The 21,531-nt window shown below is 47.5% G+C and overlaps 1 protein-coding gene across 1 annotated transcript in view; it reads right to left on the bottom strand.

Moving 5' to 3' along the window:
- The window catches only part of mRpL20 (mitochondrial ribosomal protein L20), a 75,172-nt gene that overhangs the window by 7,675 nt on the left and 45,966 nt on the right, over positions 1 to 21,531 (bottom strand). The window contains exon 3 of the mRNA XM_050183659.3: positions 18,994 to 19,071. Within this exon, the coding sequence (XP_050039616.3) occupies positions 18,994 to 19,071 (78 nt within the window). The remainder of the gene's footprint in view (positions 1 to 18,993; positions 19,072 to 21,531) is intronic.

Below are 21,531 nucleotides of genomic sequence, written 5' to 3'. Positions count from 1 at the left end.
ATCTTTCACTTCCCACTCCCTCTCCCCTGACGACGCTTCGCCGTGCTCCCTCACGGGTTGCAGAATCAAGCGTCCTTCCTTTCTTTAGATCACTATCTATCTCCGGACAGGCCGCCATTGGAATCTGAACCTGGCAACGTTTAACGTTAGAACGCTATCTAGTGAGGCGAGTCTAGCAGTGTTATTGGAGGAATTAGAGGGTAGTAAATGGGATATAATAGGGCTCAGTGAGGTTAGGAGGACAAAAGAAGCATATACAGTGCTAAAAAGCGGGCATGTACTGTGTTACCGGGGCTTAGCGGAGAGACGAGAACTAGGAGTCGGATTCCTGATTAATAAGGAAATAGCTGGTAACGTACAGGAATTCTATAGCATTAAGAAGAGGGTGGCATGTCTTGTTGTGAAACTTAATAAGAGGTACAAAATGAAGGTTGTACAGGTCTACGCTCCTACATCTAGTCATGATGACCAGGAAGTCGAAAGCTTTTATGAAGACGTAGAATCGGCGATGGGTAAAGTCAAAACAAAATACACTATACTGATGGGCGACTTCAATGCCAGGGTAGGCAAGAAGCAGGCTGGAGACAAGTCAGTGGGGGAATATGGCATAGGCTCTAGGAATAGCAGAGGAGAATTATTAGTAGAGTTTGCAGAACAGAATAATATGAGGATAATGAATACCTTTTTCCGCAAGCGGGTTAGCCGAAAGTGGACGTGGAAGAGCCCGAATGGTGAGACTAGAAATGAAATCGACTTCATACTCTGCGCGAACCCTGGCATCATTCAAGATGTAGACGTGCTCGGCAAGGTACGCTGCAGTGACCACAGGATGGTAAGAACTCGAATTAGCCTAGACTTGAGGAGGGAACGAAAGAAACTGGTACACAAGAAGCCAATCAATGAGTTAGCGGTAAGAGGGAAACTAGAGGAATTCCGGATCAAACTACAGAACAGGTATTCGGCTTTAACTCAGGAAGAGGACCTTAGTGTTGAAGCAATGAACGACAATCTCATGGGCATCATTAAGGAGTGCGCAATAGAAGTTGGTGGTAACGCCGTTAGACAGGAAACCAGTAAGCTATCGCAGGAGACGAAAGATCTGATCAAGAAACGCCAATGTATGAAAGCCTCTAATCTTACAGCTAGAATAGAACTGGCAGAACTTTCTAAGTTAATCAACAAGCGTAAGACAGCGGACATCAGGAACTATAATATGGATAGAATTGAACAGGCTCTCAGGAACGGAGGAAGCCTAAAAACAGTGAAGAAGAAACTAGGAATAGGCAAGAATCAGATGTGTGCATTAAGAGACAAAGCCGGCAATATCGTTACTAATATGGATGAGGTAGTTCAAGTGGCTGAGGAGTTCTATAGAGATTTATACAGTACCAGTGGCACCCACGACGACAGTGGAAGAGAGAATAGCCTAGAGGAATTCGAAATCCCACAGGTAACGCCAGAAGAAGTAAAGAAAGCCTTAGGAGCTATGCAAAGGGGGAAGGCAGCTGGGGAGGATCAGGTAACAGCAGATTTGTTGAAGGATGGTGGTCAGATTGTTCTAGAGAAACTGGCCACCCTGTATACGCAATGCCTCATAACCTCGAGCGTACCGGAATCTTGGAAGAACGCTAACATAATCCTAATCCATAAGAAAGGGGACGCCAAAGACTTGAAAAATTATAGACCGATCAGCTTACTGTCCGTTGCCTACAAAGTATTTACTAAGGTAATCGCAAATAGAATCAGGAACACCTTAGACTTCTGTCAACCAAAGGACCAGGCAGGATTCCGTAAAGGCTACTCAACAATAGACCATATTCACACTATCAATCAAGTGATAGAGAAATGTGCAGAATATAACCAACCCTTATATATAGCTTTCATTGACTACGAGAAAGCGTTTGATTCAGTCGAAACCTCAGCAGTCATGGAGGCATTACGGAATCAGGGTGTAGATGAGCCATATGTAAAAATACTGGAAGATATCTATAGCGGCTCCACAGCCACCGTAGTCCTCCACAAAGAAAGCAACAAAATCCCTATAAAGAAAGGCGTCAGACAGGGAGATACGATATCTCCAATGCTATTCACAGCATGTTTACAGGAGGTATTCAGAGGCCTGGAGTGGGAAGAATTGGGGATAAAAGTTGATGGAGAATACCTTAACAACTTGCGATTCGCTGATGATATTGCCTTGCTTAGTAACTCAGGAGACCAATTGCAATGCATGCTCACTGACCTGGAGAGGCAAAGCAGAAGGGTGGGTCTGAAAATTAATCTGCAGAAAACTAAAGTACTGTTTAACAGTCTCGGAAGAGAACAGCAGTTTACGATAGGTAGCGAAACACTGGAAGTGGTAAGGGAATACATCTACTTAGGGCAGGTAGTGACCACGGATCCAGATCATGAGACTGAAATAACCAGAAGAATAAGAATGGGTTGGGGTGCGTTTGGCAGGCATTCTCAAATCATGAACAGTAGGTTGCCACTATCCCTCAAAAGGAAAGTGTACAACAGCTGTGTGTTACCAGTACTCACATATGGGGCAGAAACCTGGAGGCTTACGAAAAGGGTTCTGCTGAAATTGAGGATGACGCAACGAGCTATGGAAAGAAGAATGATGGGTGTAACGTTAAGGGATAAGAAAAGAGCAGATTGGGTGAGGCAACAAACGCGGGTAAACGACATCTTAGTTGAAATCAAGAAAAAGAAATGGGCATGGGCCGGACATGTAATGAGGAGGGAAGATAACCGATGGTCACTAAGAGCTACGGACTGGATTCCAAGGGAAGGGAAGCGTAGCAGGGGGCGGCAGAAAGTTAGGTGGGCAGATGACATTAAGACGTTTGCAGGGACAACATGGCCACAATTAGTACATGACCGGGGTAGTTGGAGAAGTATGGGAGAGGCCTTTGCCCTGCAGTGGGCGTAACTAGGCTGATGATGATGATGATCTATCGACACTCCCCAGCAAAAAATGATCCTGGCCCGCTTACAGCGCTTTCTCAGACAGCCAATCAGAAGCTCTTGTGCCCTCTTCGTGCAAGATGGCGAAAGTGCGAGTTGTCTGGCTGCTTTTCTGGTTTATCGTGTTTGCGCCTTGTGGGCCTTCTCCCGCAGTGTTGCCGTGATGAAGCGGCAGAATTCGCCTTTCGTCGTAAAGCTCGAAATCATAAATCGCATAGAACGCGATGAGAAGTTGGATGTCCCCGCAGCGTGCAAAATTCCGAGGAGCACTCTCGGCACGATTAGGGCTAAAGTGGCCAGACTCGCAACCCGGTGCCCATGGCGCCCGACGCGTACGCACGGCCGTGTACGAGATGTTCTTCATACGTGCCGGTTTCCGCGTGCTCGGTGATGACTGCAAATTCTGATGAATGCAACGAAGCCGTTGCCGGTGTTGCCGAAGTTTGGAGCGAGCTGTCAAAATTTCCGGGACATTCGAATCAACGGTGGACGAGTTAGTGAGTGCAGATGATGGTGTCGCTAACACAGGAGAGCCCGGATACGAAGACTACATCGCCGACATCGTACCGAGCACAAATGAAAGTAGGCACATTGAGGAAAGCAACTACGGTCCTTTGCCCACATCCTCCGAAGTGATTGGTGCACTCGCATTAGTCCGGTGCTTCTGCGCGAATGCGGAAGGTTGCGGCCTCAGCTGCTCCGACTCCTTAGACAACGTGGGGAAGTGCGTGCGTCGCAGGCAGCGAAATGGCCCAAGCAGAAGAAAATGCAGGACTAATTTATGCGAAACTAAGCTAGTTTCTTCAATAAAATGATTTTATAAATGGTATGTGCTTTTATGGCATCCAATTATTTAGCAGGCTTATATCGAATTATGCTCTATATCGAACTGATAGGCGTTTTTTTTTTTTTGCGATTTCGATATAGCCGGGTTTGACTACTTTCAAACAATTAATTACACAGGAATAGTTAACACGAAAAACTAAAGACATAATCAGTAATAGCACTTTTGAATCTTTCTTCAAGGCTGCAAATTACTAAGGCCAAAGTCTGACTTCATTAAAGAAATACTAGCTGTCCTGGAATCATTTAATAGGGTAGAACAAGCTGACCTGTTCTGAACTGACTCACTGGCATCAGGTAATGTAATTTGTCCAGGGTCCCAAACTGATGACAAACACTCCAGCTTCAATCTAATGAGCGTTTCATAAAGCAGTAATGTTAAATGTGGTGGGGCTTAAGCGAAGTTCATATGTGTGTAGTCAAGAGATCTGTTAGCATTGTTAGTGATGTGTTCAATGTGTGCAAGCCATGAAAGAGGATTGCTTAGATGAATTCCGAGATATTTGTAGGAAGTCACAAGCTCATGGTCAGGTCCATTGATACCGCTACAGTGGTGCACTTGCGATTGTGTGTGCTAGCGCACTTGTTCACATCCCATGGCTACCGAGTGCGTCAAGACCAAGCAATGCGAGGAAGGAAGGAGAACAGAAGCGGTGCTGTCTCCCGCTGTGTCTCAGGGAGGGGAGGGGAAGGAAAAAAGTGTTCTCCACTTGAGCCGGGCAGTCTGATGATAAGCAAGTCCGGTCTATTCATTCTGAGCCTCCACTTGAGTTTCCTGTTCGAGCACAGAAGTGCACGTTTCCCTCGAGTCCCATTTTATGGTGGCTTGTAACAGATTTGATACTATAGCCAAAAGGAGCAGGTGAGTTTGAGCGACACGAGACACAAAATTTTGCATTTATGGAATTTAAAAACGCTAGCCATCACCACCTTGAGATGTTATCTAGGTCCAACTGGAGAATGAATTTATCCTGCTGATTAGTTATTTCACGGTATAGAATGCAAATGTCAGCAAACAAGTTATTACAACTATTAATTATGGTAGGCAAGTGATTAATGTAAATCAAGAATAGTAAAGGGCTCAAGACATAGCCTTGAGGAACACCTGACATCATGACAGAGGCAGGGTCGTAAGCGGTTACAAACTGGATCCAGTTGGTGAGTAAATATTCAATCCTTTTCAGAATGTTAGGGTAAATATTAGGAGTACTAATATTAAGAAGCAGTGAATGGTGAAACACACTGTTAAATGCTCAGGCAAAATCAAGAAAAATAGTCAATGAGCAGGCCATTGTTTCAAGGGAAGGCAATGTTATGTACAAACAATAATAGAAAAGCCTATGTGATATATATATTGTAAGCACTATTAACGTACTTTGTCATTTTCATTTGTACATAGCCATCATCATCTTCCCTCTTCTTCGACTTCTTCGCGCGTGAGCTGCGGGCGTTGCCTTTTTTGGAATAAACAGCGCTGGACAACTTGATCGGTCTCGGTATTATAAAGTGGTGGAGGTGCGTCAAGATCCCGACGTCCTCTCGCGTTCCCGTCCTCCCTGGAGCTCCGTTCCAGTCGCCGCCTGCCCCCAGCTACCCCTACAACAATGGACACTTCCAACCCCGGCCCTTCCGGCGCCTCTAACCCTACCACACCGACGACCCCGCCTGCGGCGCCCTCTTGGACTGTGACGAGCCCTCAGCGCGATCCCCCTGTCTTCGCGGGACTCCGCGGTGATGACGTAGACGATTGGATCGACCACTACGACCGCGTGAGTTCTTGCAACAAGTGGAACGACACCCAGAAATTGAGGCACGTCGCCTTCTACTTGACCGGTGTTGCAAAGACGTGGTATTTCAACCACGAATCCGACATCGCGGATTGGTCCACGTTTACCTCGAAGCTGCGGCAAATCTTCGCTTCCTCGTCTGGCCGTGCAGAAGTCGCCAAACAGAAGCTGGGAACGCGGCGCCAACTTCCCCAAGAGTCTTACACCTCATACATAGAGGATGTCTTGGCTCTGTGCCGCTGTGCGAATCCTAGCATGACGGAAGCCGAACGCGTTCGCCACATCTTAAAAGGCATTGGGCCTGTCGCATTCAACGCCTTAATTGTGCAAAATCCGGCTTCTGTCCAAGACATCACTTCAACGTGTCAACGCCTCGACGAGCTGCAGTCTATTCGTCTTCCACATGACTGCAGCGATCCTCAGGTTCCCCATTCTCCAGATCTACGTGCTCTTATCCGCACCATCATCCGCGAAGAGCTTCAACTACAAGACCTCAGGCGTCCACCTGCTGCCTGCACCCCAACCCCCGCCTTCGACTTGCGCGAGGTCGAAAAGCAGGAGTTGACAGCGATGACTACACCCATGACGCATCTTGCTCCGGTAGCGCGCTCCACACCTACCTACGCGGATGTTGTTTCGCTACCCACCCCTACCGTGCCTTCCGTGCCTACTGGCGCTTCCTATGACCATTTGGCTTCGATGGGAACCAGAGCACTTGCTGCGCCATCGTACCCTCAGTGGCGTCCACCTCGTCCAGTTTGTTTTTACTGCGGTATACGCGGCCATATATCTCGCTTCTGTCGCTGGCGCCAGCAGGATGAAAGGCGAGGCTATGCTGAGCACGAAAGAGACCGCACTCGCCGATCAGACGACTACTATCCCGGACCGTACTCGTCCCCGCAACAGCGTTCTCCGTCTCCACCAGCTGCTCCCAATCTGCCTCATAGTTCCCGTTCGGCCAGACGTCGTTCCCCATCCCCTTACCGGCGCTCTACATCACCGCTTCGCCCCACTTCCCATTTTGTCGACCAGCACTCGGAAAACTAACTGTTGCAGTTTTTGGAGGGGAAACTGCTTCTTATCGGTCTTCAAAAATTCCTCCTGTTCGCCCGGCCAACATGCTTTCTGTGACTGTCGAAGGTGTTCCCGCGTCAGCTCTCATCGATACCGGTGCCGCCGTTTCTGTTCTTCGGAGTGATCTGTGTTCGCGGCTCCGTAAAGTAAAAACGCCTTATCTTGGACCTATTTTGCGTGGTGCTAATAATGCATTCATTCACCCTGACGGACAGTGTACTGCTCGTGTTCTCATCGACGGCATACGCCACCACATCGAGTTTATCATCCTTCCAACGTGTATCCATGAACTTATACTGGGTTGGGACTTCCTACATTCTGCTTCAGCCGTCATTTCATGTAGAGAGGAAGTTGTCCACATCACGGATACAGAGCTTGAACCTGTTGCGGACTCTTCACTTTCATGCGTGAACTTGACCATCGCTGCCGACTACGTCCTGCGTCCTGGTCACGAAGACGTTGTAGCCGTAACATCCAGTCAGATCGCCGACGGAGACGCCCTAGTCGCCCCTTCTTCCCGCTGTACATCTCGCGGAATTCTCATTGCCACCTGTCTCGTCCGGTTTTCACGCGGCCGCGCCCTTCTGTCTGCTTGCAACACGACCCCAGATCCTGTGATGCTGCCTAAAGGGATGACTGTGGCAACCCTCGCCGACACTCAACCTATCTCTCTAGTCGCGCTTTGCCCTTCTTCATCGCCAGCCCCAACCTCAGGTTTGGATGATTCTTTCCCTCCTCCAGCCGTTCTTGGTTCTGACCTAACAGCCGCGCAGTCCGAAGCCCTAATGGTGGTCTTGGCAAAACACAAAGCCTGTTTCGATAGCTGTTCCCCTGTGTTGAGCCAAACTCCTGCGGCTACACACCGCATCGAAACCGATGGTTCCGCTATTATACGACGACGCCCCTATCGTGTATCGCCGTCCGAACGAAAGGTCATTGAACAACAGGTTGCTGACATGCTTGCGCGGAAGATAATACGACCTTCATCTAGCCCATGGGCGTCTCCCGTGGTCCTGGTAAAGAAAAAAGATGGCTCAGTTCGCTTTTGCGTGGATTATCGAGCGCTCAATAAGATCACACGCAAGGACGTATATCCAATACCTCGAATTGACGACGCTTTGGACACACTACAAGGGGCGGAGTATTTCTCCAGCCTTGATCTTCAGTCAGGATATTGGCAAATTCCGATGAACGAGACTGACAAAGAAAAGACCGCATTCACTACACCGGATGGCCTTTATGAATTTAACGTGATGCCTTTTGGCCTTTGTAATGCTCCTGCCACATTTGAGAGCATGATAGACAACGTCCTTCGTGGTCTAAAATGGAAGACATGCCTCTGTTATCTGGACGATATTGTCATCTTTTCCTCTGACTTCAGCCAACATCTTCATCGATTAGACGAAGTTCTCAAGTGCCTTGCGAATGCTGGTCTCCAAATCAATACAAAAAAATGCAAATTTGCAAGCAAAACAATAAAAGTATTGGGTCACGTCGTCTCAAAAGCTGGCATCCAGCCTGACCCCGAAAAGATTAGTGCCGTTCTTCAGTTTCGTCGCCCCCAGCAACAGAAAAATCTACGTAGTTTCCTCGGCTTGGCGTCATATTTTCGTAGATTTATACGCAACTTCGCAGCAATAGCAGCTCCTCTACACAAGCTACTGGTTACCGGTGCCTCTTTCACGTGGACTAGCGACTGCGAGTCGGCTTTTCAAGCTCTTAAGCGGCATCTTACTTCTGAACCAGTGCTTCGCCACTTCGATAATCGTGCCCCCACCATACTCCATACTGACGCAAGTGCACAAGGTATTGGCGCAGTACTTCTGCAACGTAATACAGAAGCTAAAGAGCAAGTCATAGCATATGCCAGCCGAACACTTTCTCCAGCTGAGCGGAACTACACCATTACAGAGCAAGAGTGCCTGGCTATCGTTTGGTCGATTCAGAAATTTCGCCCATACCTTTACGGCCGCCACTTCACCATCGTCACCGACCACCATGCTCTGTGTTGGCTGTCATCAATGAAAAACATGTCAGGACGCTTAGGACGCTGGGTACTGCGATTGCAGGAATATGACTTCACTATAACATACAAGTCTGGAAAACGCCATCATGATGCAGACGCATTGTCTCGCTGCCCACTCTCACTCTCTCCCGGTAACGCGCCGTCGTCTTCCCAACCACGTCGTTCCGATGCTACGCTTGCCTCCCACCAGCTCTCGATAACGCCCCTGGACCAAGTTACGCTTTCATCACGCTCTGATTTCGTCTCGCTTCAGCGGGCCGACTCCTACTGTCGAGCTCTCATGGATCGCCTTAGTGGGTTCACCGAACCACCCAACAGCCGCTTGCGACGCCAACTTCGACAATTCCGCCTTCAAGGTGGCGTGCTACACCGCTACGTTTACCACCCAACAGGTCACCGGTGGGTCCCAGTTCTACCTCGCTGCCTTCGCTTGCGGGTATTAGAGGCACTTCACGACGATGTATCGGCTGGCCACTTAGGCGTCCACAAGACTTACGACCGCATAAAGACCCGCTGCTTCTGGCCTGGCCTATCCACAACGGTGGCCAAATACATTGCCTCTTGTGCGTCATGTCAGCACCGCAAACGCTCGACATCCCCTCCTGCCGGTTTACTACAACCTCTCCCTTGCCTGGACGCACCTTTTGAATTTGTTGGCATTGATTTATATGGTCCCTTGCCGTTGACACCCTCCGGTCACCGTTGGATTGTCACTTCGGTCGACCATTTAACAAGATATGCCGAGACTGCCCCTCTGCGATCCGGCACCGCTTCTGAGGTCGCCGACTTTTTCTTGCGCGCCATCGTCTTGCGCCACGGGGCTCCTCGCGTTCTTCTCAGTGACCGTGGCAAGGCGTTCATTTCAGAAGTTCTCGAGGAAGTTCTTCGAGCCACTAATACCGTCCACAAATCTACTTCTACTTATCATCCGCAAACCAATGGCCTTACTGAGCGCTTCCACCGTACGCTGTCTGACATGATTGCCATGTACATCCGTCCTGACCACACTGACTGGGATAAAATTCTTCCTTTTGTGACATTCGCATATGATACTGCTATTCAACGGACTACCGGCTACAGCCCTTTCTTCCTTGTGTATGGACGACCTCCTTCCACCATATTCGACAGAGAACTATTTTTCGCACCTTCTTCGCCTGACGCGTCGCTTCCAGAAGATTTTGCTGCCCGAGTTGCACATTGCCGTCAAATCGCCCGGCAAAGCACAGAAGCTACCCAAGCTGAGCGCAAGCGTTACTGCGACAACAAACGCCGTGACCTACGTTTTCACCCAGGAGACCAAGTCCTGCTTTGGACTCCAGTCCGCACCCCAGGCCTCTGTGAGAAGTTCCTTCCACGCTACATTGGTCCATACACCGTTGTGCAGCAAACATCTGCAGTGCACTATCTCGTCCGCCCAGTACACTCCGTCACTGACCGGCGCCGCCGGAATGCCGAAATTGTTCACGTGTCGCGGATGAAGCCCTTCACTCCCCGTTTAGATAATCTCTAATCTGCGGCCAGGCTGGCCGCTTCCATGACGGGGGGAAGTTAGTGTAAGCACTATTAACGTACTTCGTCATTTTCATTTGTACATAGCCATCATCATCTTCCCTCTTCTTCGACTTCTTCGCGCGTGAGCTGCGGGCGTTGCCTTTTTTGAAATAAACAGCGCTGGACAACTTGATCGGTCTCGGTATTATAATATATATATATATATATATATATATATATATATACATAATCACATATATCATAAGAAGCCAACAAACATTGACACCAAGGACAATACAGGGGAAATTACTTGTACATACTTAATAAATGAATTAAATAAATGATAAATTAATGGAAGTTAAAGTGGATTAAAGTGGAGTTGCCTTCACCCAAATAGATCACATACTTGTGAAGCCTGTGGCAGAAAGGATGTTCCACATCTGCCGCCAAGGTTTGTGAGTGGTGGCGCTGGCTAACACTCCCAGGGTTCTAGTAGGAAACATAAATACCCAAAAAAGTGGATGGGAAAACGGCGCCGCGGTAGCTCAATTGGTAGAGCATCGCACATGTAATGCGAAGATATGGAATCGTTCCCCACTTGCGGCAAGCTATTTTTCAATCACTTTAATTTCCATTAATTTGTCATTTCTTTAATTCATTTAGTAATACAAGTAGTTTCCCCTATGTTATCGTTGCTGTCAATGTTTGTTGGTTTCTTATGATATGATTAAAGGGACCCTGAAACGCTTTTGACGATTTTCTACAAACGTACTGAGTCCTTAGAGTAGGTCCTTCTGATCATTAATTGACACATCTAAGTGCTATGCGTAAAGCGTGTAATTTATTATAAGGTTTTAAAAATGCACATTGCTGCCGATCGCAGCACACTGCTCGGCGGAATCTTAAGCCACCCCTACCCATATGACAAAAATCACCCATATGACGTCAGTGGGGCGAGCTATCTGATTGGCTGACCAGGGCGCGTGATCGATAATTTTTCCAACTTTATGGTAAACAAATGATCTTCGTAATAGTTGGAATGTTAGTTTATTTGTTTTTATAAAAAGAAAGTAACATAAAGAGAATGCACAAGAACAATTTTTCAGTACACTTAAGCACTTCCGGCACACAGCAAGTGTCGTCTGCTTGTGTTACAACGTACTCCATTTTGACGAGAGCTCCGCGGTCAGAGTCGGTCTCAGTCTTTTCGCGAGCACTATGATTCGACTATTCTGCCTTGTGGACTGCAAACGTAGCGACTGGAAATATGTCAAGCTGCGACATCGTGTCCCTCTGCAAGGCAGCATACGAGTGAACTGGCTGCTGCGCATCGGACTGTCGCTATCCGATCGGCGCCAGGATTTGCGCGTTTGTGGCCGCCATTTCAGACCGGAAGATTACTAACGCAATAGCGTCTCGCGAGTCCGGTATTAGGGCAAACGCAAGCGCAAGAGAACAGGGTCTGGCCGCTTGACTGCGCCGTAGCAGGGTGAGACATGAGATGAGCAGAAGGGCAAATGTGAATGGTCTGCACGGTGCAGCCACCTGGTGGCACAGAGCTCAACCCTACACAGTAGCAGCAACGAAGTGTATTCTTCTTTGCTGCTGGTGTGTATTTTTTGCAGGAGTGTAATCATCAACACGTTGTTTTTATAAATGTTTAAAATGTTTTTCACTTGGTTAGAGCAATATTAGGGCTTTGTTTGGTTGGTTAAGCGCTGCGCCAACAAGTGTCTCGACCGTGCAGACCGATCAGGCCGCTCACGTACGTCTATGCTAAGGTTCCTTCGTCAGCTTGAGTTTATGCCTCCAGTCATTTGCCGAAATGACCAGCTTGCCTGTGGTTACCCGAATACGAGACACGTTCGGCGCTACGACAGAATGCTCGCAACGCACGCTGCTTCGATAGCTCTCGCTTGAGGTCGACGGCCAAGCGACTAGCGGAGAGGTCTCGCGTGGGCGGGGGCGGGCTCCAAACCAACTGGAAATGGACGATGTGACGTCGCATCGTGACGCAAACCAGTGAAGGCGGAGCTTAGCCCCGCTCGCACGGCGAACGAGTTGAGGAGGAAAGGCATGGCTAGGGAGGAGGGTAACTTCTAATCACTTGTAGCTCCATTAATACGTAACGCTTCACTTAAATAGTGGTGCGAATGTTCTACTTAAGCTGTACCCTACGCGTCTACAAAATTTGTCTGAACCGTTTCAGGGGCCCTTTAATAAATATAGGGCCCCTGGGTTAACCCCCTTTCATCTCGTTTATATATGTACAGGTTGTCCCAAATAACCTGAGCCAAAGCTTTAAAAATGAAAGGCACTTCGGACGCAAGTTAAACTGAATGGATAATGTTGGCACTGGCCTAGGGTTACTCAGGCGATATTTTATTTTCCTCTTAACTAACTAAAGTATTGGCTGCAGACCCCAAGTGCGATATGCAAAATTGTAGAGCACCTTGAGAAACCTCTCAATAAATTGTTTCCAACACGATATATCTCACGTGGTCCTTTTTTCCGCATTCCAAAGAAAGCCGGCAAAATATGAAAAAATACTATGTGACAGGGCACTTGCACACCGTTATTCTGCTGCTCTCAAGCGTGCGATGGATGAACAAGGTCGGCTGCAGCGAGACTGGCCTGCGACAGGGCATTTGCACCATCATGCGATAAGAGCTGCATGCCCAGATACCTACACCAGGCATAATGCCTGGTGTAGGTATCTGGGTGCGGTCGCAATCAATGAGGAGCTGCCGGGGTGTGCTGTGATAGAGGATGACATCATGTAAAAGGAAATCGAGCACCCCCATTGCACAGCTTAAGTGCAAAGCTTGCATGATCGCATACCAGGTCGCATAATCAGTTGCAACAATGACTCACTTATTGCCAAATTTTGATGTCCGAAAAGCGCCGAGAAGATCTGATGTGGCATGCAAGGGAGCAACGTTGCAGCAGACTCCGGCATAATTATTTATAATTTTCTAATGAAATCTCATCAACAAAAAATTACTGATGGCTACTCTACTGTAATGGAAACAATACGCACTAGGTTTTCTTCAAGTAAAGCAATTGCTGTTTTTTTAAGTCTTGGTGCATGATAGTTGGGACACCCTGTATACACCCTGGACACTGAAGCGAGGGCAAGAAGACCGACACAAAGAAGAGTTTTGAGGGCACATGGGTGGGGTGAAGGCATCCAGTGGGTAGCACAGCAGGTGTTTTGCGGCACTGACAGAGTGCACAGGCAGCAATGTAGCGGTGCACAAAGCAGTGCAAGCCTGACCAGCAGAAGCAGTGCTGTATGTGGTCGTAAGTACGTGGAACACCAAGATGGCCTGCAGTAGGGGCATCGTACAACTGCTCAAGAACTGATGTCCAGAGATGGCGTGGTACAACGAGTAAAAATTCTGGTCCTTCAGGGCGTAAGCTATGACGGGAGAGAACGTCACCACAGAGCATGAACAGGTGCAGCGTGGGCTCCGAATGTCCAGAATTGAGATGATCGATGAGAACACGTAAGCAGTCATTGCCCCATTGTTCAGTACGGATGTCATGCAGATCAGCCATGGCCAGGATGCAAGAGTTGGTTTCATGCGCATCATATAACAAGAGAGGCAGTCAGTGTCCTTGTGCAAGCGGCCTGACTTGTATAAAATGCCAAATGAATATTCTTGGAGCCGTAGTGCCCATCTCCCAGTCCAGTGGTGTCTTTAAGTGAGGAGAGCCAGTACAAGGCGTGGAAAATGTGCAGCAGTACAAATAGGGGCAGAATTTGGCAACTGCCCAAACTAACGCCAGGCACTCCCATTCGGTAATTAAAAAATTCCTCTCGGCGAGTGACAGAAGGCGGCTGGTGTATGCAATTACACACCCTGCGTTACGCTGCCATTGAACAAGTACAGCCCCAATTCCATGGCCACTAACATCCTTGCGAAGTTCAGTGGCAGCAGATGGATCATAATGAGCCAGCAATAGGGGAGCCGTGAGTAAGCGTACGAGGGCAGAGAAGGCTTTGGTTTGAGCAAGGCCTCATGTGAAAGCAAAGTAAGTCGGTGAGTGGGCAAGCAGTTTCTGCAAAATTCTTGATAAAACAATGGAACACGAGCACAGCCCATCAAAGCTTCTTACTTCTGCGGGCAAAGACTGAACACGAAAGGTCTGGATAGTACAAATCTTGTCGGCGTTGGCTTGAACACCGGTGGCACTGATGACATGGCCAAGAATGGTAATTTGACGATGTCCAAAGTGGCACTTGGATGAGTTCAACTGCAGGCTGACGCATCAGAAAACAGCAAGAATAGCCGATAGACGCATTAGATGACTCGTAAAAGTTGGTGAAAAGACTATGACATCGTCCAGATAACACAGACATGCAGACCATTTATAGCCTACAAAGTAAGGAGTCCATCATTCTTTCAAAGGTTGCCAGGCATTACAAAGGCCAAACGGCATAACTCTGAATTGGTAGAGGCAGTCAGGTGTTATGCAGTTTTCTCACGGTCCATGTCATCTACCAAGATTAGCCAATAGCCTGATCGGAGGTCTATCGATGAAAAGTACTTGGCTCCATGCAAGCAATCCAAGGTGTCACCAATACGTGGCAAGGGGTAGACATCCTTACATGTGATTTTGTTGAGGTGTCTGTAATCCATACAAAAGCACCAACTGCCGTCCTTCTTCTTTACAAGGATGACAGGGGATGCCCACAGACTGCAAGATGGCTCGATAACGCCTTTAGTCAACATCTTATTGACTTCTCCTTGTATCACTTGTCGTTCAGCATGTAAAACACAGTATGGCTGGCAGCATATCGGATTGGCGTCTGCAGTGTAAATACGATGGGTGACCACCGATGTCTGGGCTAAAAGGCGGCCGTCAAGGTAAAAAATGTTGCGGTAAGTTTCCAAGAGACAGTGAAGGTCAGCAGCTCGTGCCGGAAGATCAGGTGCAATCATCTTGCAAACTTCAGAATAGCGGCCAACCAGGCTTGTTGGTACAAACACATTCTTTAGCAAACAGTGCGAATCACAGGACAGGAAAAAGCGGCACACCACACAGGCGCTGACTTCCAACAAGTATATTTATTGCACGAGCGCAGAACATATAGGCAAAGAAGTAATAGTAAAACCATAAATGGCGTGAAAACATGAAAAGAATGACTTGAGATTGCAGGTGGGCGGAGATCAGTTAAATTTGCAGATACGCGAGTTCCTTGTCTTATAACTGGATGGATAGTAAACTGATGCATGAAGGACCACATTGGGTGATGGCAAATGCTTTGATAATTTCACATGTGCGCTGGTCAGCATGTTTTTGATGACAGTGACTTTTCTAAAACAGGGGATACCATTACATGACCTGCAATACAGAGCAAGATTGCTGCTGTAATTTTGTTTTACATTGTTGGCATACTCCCTGAGGCGATCACTGAGGCAGTGTCCCGTTTGTCCTATGTAGGAGCACCCGCACTTCAAGGGTATTTCATAAATGACTCCTGTGATGCAGCTGGTGAGGGGCTCCTGATGCTTCTTGTCGCAACCTTTTTAGTGGGGATTGTCTTGTTTGACCCTTCCGCATAAGGCATTCAGCTTTCCTGGAGCTGAAAAAACAATTGAAACACCCGCCCTTCCGGCAGCCTTTCTCAATCTATGGGACACCCCGTGCACATATGGAATGACAACCATGTTCGAAGTATTGATCTCGGTTTTGCGTGTCTTCTTTTTTTTTTTTTGTGCATTTCCGCTAACAATTATTCTGCCAGCTGTACCAGGCAGAAGCTCGGAAAACCAACCTGCAAAAGCCTCTCGCTTAGTTTTCCAGAGACGGGCATCGGGGCTGCATCAGAGATGATGGGCATCGAGCCTGCGGCGATAGGGATGATGGTCGATGAACGGGTGGCAAAAGGGACTGAAGATGAGGGAGTGTTTCAGGAGCACGAGCGTCATTGTTTGGCTATTGCAGGGCCAACGGAGGCTGGTGACGATGCTCACTCTGTTCGGAGCGGTAATAACTGGTGAATGACGGTTGCAGAGGGGAGGAGACAGAACTGTTGTTACAATGGCAAGCAACCAAAACAATACGCTGGCAGGCAAAACAGATTGGCCGATTGTTTGTGGTTAGCCACTCGGCTGGATTTCGGTAGTGTGCAGGATACTGTGGACCAGTTGATGGACCTGGAGCATGAGACAGCTGTGAAGCAGCTATGGCACATACAGAATGAATTACAAGATTAGTGAGTTCTTCGCGGACTATTGCCTGCACAAATGGTGCTGTAGGAAAGTTGTTCAGCTCACTGGGGTGGGAAAAAAGGGCTGCAGGAGCCATGGCTTCCGGTTCTTGCTGCACTATCCACGTCAGGTCATCTAATAATGATGGTCGCTGCACTCCTAGCCTGTCGTCACAAGAGGATGTCACAGCTGTTTTTGGCAGACGTACGAACAGCATTGCAATGCGGCGGCGGCTCTTGACCTGCTCAAAGCGTTGACTCTTTTACGATGTCCTGTAGTGTTTCACAATTTTTGCGCATGAGCAGGTTGAAAGCATTGTCGGCAATCCCCTTCAGTACATGCCCAACCTTATCTGACTCAGCCATAGTGTTGTTGGCCTTACGGCACAGAGCCAGCACGTCCTGGCTGTAAGAGATGCATGATTCTGTCGCTGTGTGGGCATAACACACTAGCTTTTTCTTAGCGGTGCTCTTCCGACTGGTGGGACAGCCGAACAAGTCCCTCAGCTTTTGTTTTGACGTGTCCCAGTTGCTAAGCTCTTCCTTATGGTTGTCATACCACACCTCCGCCGTGCCTTTTAGGTAAAAGACCAAGTTAGTCGACATAATCATCGGATCCCATTTGTTGTGGGCACTTATAAGCTCATATGTGGCAATCCAGACTTCCACGTTGAGGTGGTCGGTGTGGCAGAACATTCCTGGATCCCGCAGCTGAGCCAGCACAACCATCGGGGTTGTAGGCATTGATGTGGGCCGCGCCATGTTGGGTCTTGTTTCGTCCATCATGTTGTCCAGTCCAAGGTGATGACCACTGCGGAGCTCCTCGTGTGTTGTTCCTCGTGGGCACCCCGCACCTCTTACTAATTTGTTACGTTGCAGAAATCACATATAAAGATACATTTACACTATTTACAAGAGAGACAATGAAGACAAGAGAAGATAGCTGTCAAGACTGATTCCACCTCTACACATCAAATTGTCTCCTTCTGACTGGCGCCACTCTTGGTTGCACCGTAACAATGTGCGTAACAATATGTTTTTTGGTGCGTTTTGTGTGAGAGCTGTGATAATCTGGGTGTGAGCCCTTACAGGAGAGACAAGGGCCCACACCTTAGGCTTGCAGAATTTTGAAAATTAACAAAAATAAGGAAACTAAACGCACATTTGTAAAAGTTACATCTTTTGTTTTTTACATCTGATGCAGATAAACTACATCTTCCGTGGCACTTCAAAGCCTTCTAGGAAGGACTTTCACTTAAAAGTTACATCAACATGTCCTATTGTAAGCGGTTAAGCAAACTGACTGCATCCTTCAGTTTCAGCTTTAATTTTCAGAATTAGAGCACTATGCTTGCACATGCTCAAATACAGTGCAGACATTTTTGCAAGAGTGACTCTGAAAACTCACACAAAACAAGATTTCCTTCTAATTTCATCTGTCAGGGCCTGCAAATTACCGAAATCCAAAAATAAGACAGCTTTGATTTTACGTATGCTCCTTTCATTTTTCTAGAACACCTGTTACTTGAGGTCCCGGTATTGGTGCGTCTGCCAAAATGCTCTCATAAAAACCAGCTTTGGTATGTATATGGTGGGCAGACAATTTGTTATTTATTGTACTCGCACACTTTTAACCCTTTCTCTACTGCGAGAAAAGAAGAAAATTGTACCAAATTTACCGGAAATTTTGTTTCACTCACTTTGTAGAGCTTTTTCTTCTGAATAAAACGGCACCATTATTTCCACTCAATGGGGTTCCTTTATTTGACAAATAATGTAAAAAGGCAGCTTGAAGAAGGCTTCACTGCATGGCCCAAGTGTCTCCACTTCGCTTCCTTTAGACCAAACTATGCTCCCACTATACAATTTTTCCCTTCAAGTTCTGCAACATTGTGGAGCTGAGCTTTTTCTTCCGGCGAGTTTTATGTTATCTACTTTATTAGTAATAACCACGACCTGTTCCCAGCAACGTCCTTTCAGCATATCTACAAGGGCAACAACAATAAAATGTTACACTTCTACTTTATAGAAAATCTAGCCAGACCGTATTTACAGCCCTTTATCCTCTCCCTTTGCTTTTGCAACCAAGATACGCCCGACTTCCAGCAACCTCACAGTTGTTCTTTTGCACCCAACTTTTATGGTTTAAACCATGCTAAAGAAAGCTGCCCAGATGAACATTGGCTGACACTTCCCTTGTTCATCTGCTGCTCGTATGATGTGCTGCAACGTATACCTGCTTGCTGTCATTCTTTAAATGTTCGTGCCAGAATTTGCAGTGAGCCCAAATTCACCAGTAGAAAGTAAGAATAAGGATTCCTCTTTAGATAATATATATAGTCTTAGCTTCCTCATTACACAATGCCGCAAGTGATATCACTCAGCGAGCACTCAACAAATAGAGCAGGACCTTCACATCGTGCTGTACCAACACTACAAGTGCAGCCACACACTTTGCATATTTATGATAACAAATGACACACTCTTTATAATGGATATGTCAAGAAACTGCAGCACAGTTTTGTCCATGCCCGCAGCAGCTATTTGCTGCCAGGGGTCAGTTAGCCAAAAATCAAGATGTTTACCTTGGCCAGGTTGATGTAAAATGGCTCATAAGAGATGCCATGTTCCAGGGATGCTGCTTCTGTGCGAGCCATCCACACCTGCATAGAGAAGAAACACAACCTGCACTTACTGAGAACAACACACACACAAAGTGACTGGGCACAGGGTTCGTACAGAATTCAATATACAAAGCCAATTTTAGGATTTCAGATGGCAAATGCCAAATTTCAAGGATGGGGAAACAAACCTTATTTGTACCATACACTGCAAAAGCGGAGTTGGCTACTTTGAACGTTCAAAAGTCACCTCCAACAACAGTTTTCAAGGAATTCAAGGAGCACACTTATGTAAGGAGATTTAAGAGCCCTTGAATCACTCTCTCCGGGGTTTTCAAGGATTTCAAGGAGGTGTATGCACCCTGCTTGGCAGGTCACATTCAGCCTCGTTGGCACAGTAGTAGAACAGACAAAACAGAAACAAACATATCAATGGCACATTCAGCTTGTCACTTTCGAGTGTTCTAGGGTGTTCTGGCCGCACATTTTACATTCGCCAAGTTGAAATTGAGCACTCGGAGCACATTCACCTGGTTCATTCAGAGTGCTGCGCTCCAGCTCTAGGTGCTTGCAGTTGCTTTCACATCTGACCAGGGAACGCAAATATGTCTGGCAGAGTTCTGGTCTAGTGGCTGCTTCAGCTTCCACTGTTGGCATGACATCTGCAGCAGCAGTGAGGTTGTGGTGGTGTGCGAACACCCTGTCAGTCAAGTTTGTTCTAATCACATGTCAAGCGTGTCAGCTTTTATACATGACTGGTTGAAGGTTCCACCAGAACCGCTGGTGCCTGTGCGCCTTCTAAAAAATATTAAATAATTTATGCTGCGCATATGATCAGATTACACAATGTTCAGCGACAACAGATGAAAGCACCGATAGCATTTGCGAAACTTTCAATACATGCAAGTGCGTCCTGCGCCAAGCGATAACGTTTAACATTTGTTAGCCGGTGAAAAGCAGTAGCCAAAGAAAGAAAAACAAGTGCACATGTCAATATCTTTCTATTCTGTCCCTTTTACATATTCATTATTCACTCATTTCATACCTTATTCGTATCGCATTTCAAGCATGATTACGTCAACCATGTATTGCTTAGTGCCGGCACTTAATTGACCCTTTCTTTTTTCTGCATATGACACCCTGGAATGCACCCCTCGCCTCGGTTCTATTGTGGCCCTTTCACACTACGGTGAGGCCTATTAGCACCGAGTGTTTACAGCTTCTTCAAGACACGCTTGACGCTTGGGTGGCCAATTGCTGCTGCTTCTCTGACCCAAGTCTCCTCTGTCCCGAACTTGGGCACTTCACACCATCTGGCAGAGGGTGCAGAAGTTAAGTCAGATGGCATTTCGCAGTGGCATGGCAGAAAGTGACAGCAACACAGGCACTCACATCACATCACATCTACAGCTAATTTAAGTGGGCCGTTTGTGTTAGAGATTGGTCACACTTCTTAACATCTTGCGCAGCCGCCTTTGACCTACACATGTTCTACTTGCAATGCTTCTGTATTTTTATTGTGCGCATGTGTGACAAGGTGCTACTTTCCTGCTAAAACAGCCATGAGTGTATTACTTGTCTTTTCTTCTTGAGTTGCCTTTTTGTTTGCACTAATTTTCCTCATAAGAAATGCAAGACCAACAATAAATTCTTCTAGAGTTCATTTCCCGTACATTGGGTCCACCTTTCATTGTGTTTCTCCTCGGCCTTGGTCTCTCGCTAACATTCTTTTTTCACACATTGTCAAAGCCACAAGCCAGGCTAGGTTTTCAGGCTTCTGTGTCCAAAAAGGAATTCATCCTGAAAATATTTGTCTTCTTATCGGTTTGGTAAAGCCTTGTTCGGTACATTTCAAGAAGCTGGGCAAGCCCTTCCAAGTCCGAGCTCTGGCACCAAATATGCCTTTTTCAAGAATGGCTGCACGTCATGTGCTACGACGAGAATCTAGAATGGCTCGCGGGCAGGAGGCTGGAACCATTTAGACAACTCGCTGCACATTTGTAACAAGCATGTGACATCCCCTCGGGCATTATCTTCGTTGGTCCGCCAGGTTCGGTGGCCTGCTAGGCTCGGTAGGCAACATTGGTCACCGCACCAATAAACAACGACGAGAACAACTGCTCGGTGGTCAGTGGGTCAGTCATCGTTCACCACCACCACACTGCGGAGCATCTGTCTAATGGAGGGTGCCTCGAGCCCTCCCTCGTTTACGAACCCGGGCGGATCGTGACACTGGCGATGAGTACCCACGGATCTTTCCACGGCGCCGCGAGCGGCGAAACACCGCCCCCCGTTGCTGCCGCAATGCCGCTGTATGGAAGGCTCGAGCCATTTGAGAGAGATGGGTCTGCCTGGCCAGTTTACGAGGAACAAGTACACATGTTTTTCGGGCAAACGATGCACCCGAGGCCAAACAGCAGGACATTTTCCTGGCCAGCTGCGGGACCTGCGTCTTCAGTCTCCTGCTCGACCTTCTCAAGCCAGCCATGCCGCATGTTAAGA

This window comes from Dermacentor andersoni, chromosome 3, assembly GCF_023375885.2.
Source record: "Dermacentor andersoni chromosome 3, qqDerAnde1_hic_scaffold, whole genome shotgun sequence".
Classification (NCBI taxonomy): domain Eukaryota; kingdom Metazoa; phylum Arthropoda; class Arachnida; order Ixodida; family Ixodidae; genus Dermacentor; species Dermacentor andersoni.
Note: the sequence above shows the minus strand (reverse complement) of the source record. Positions and strands in the feature narration are given on the sequence as shown.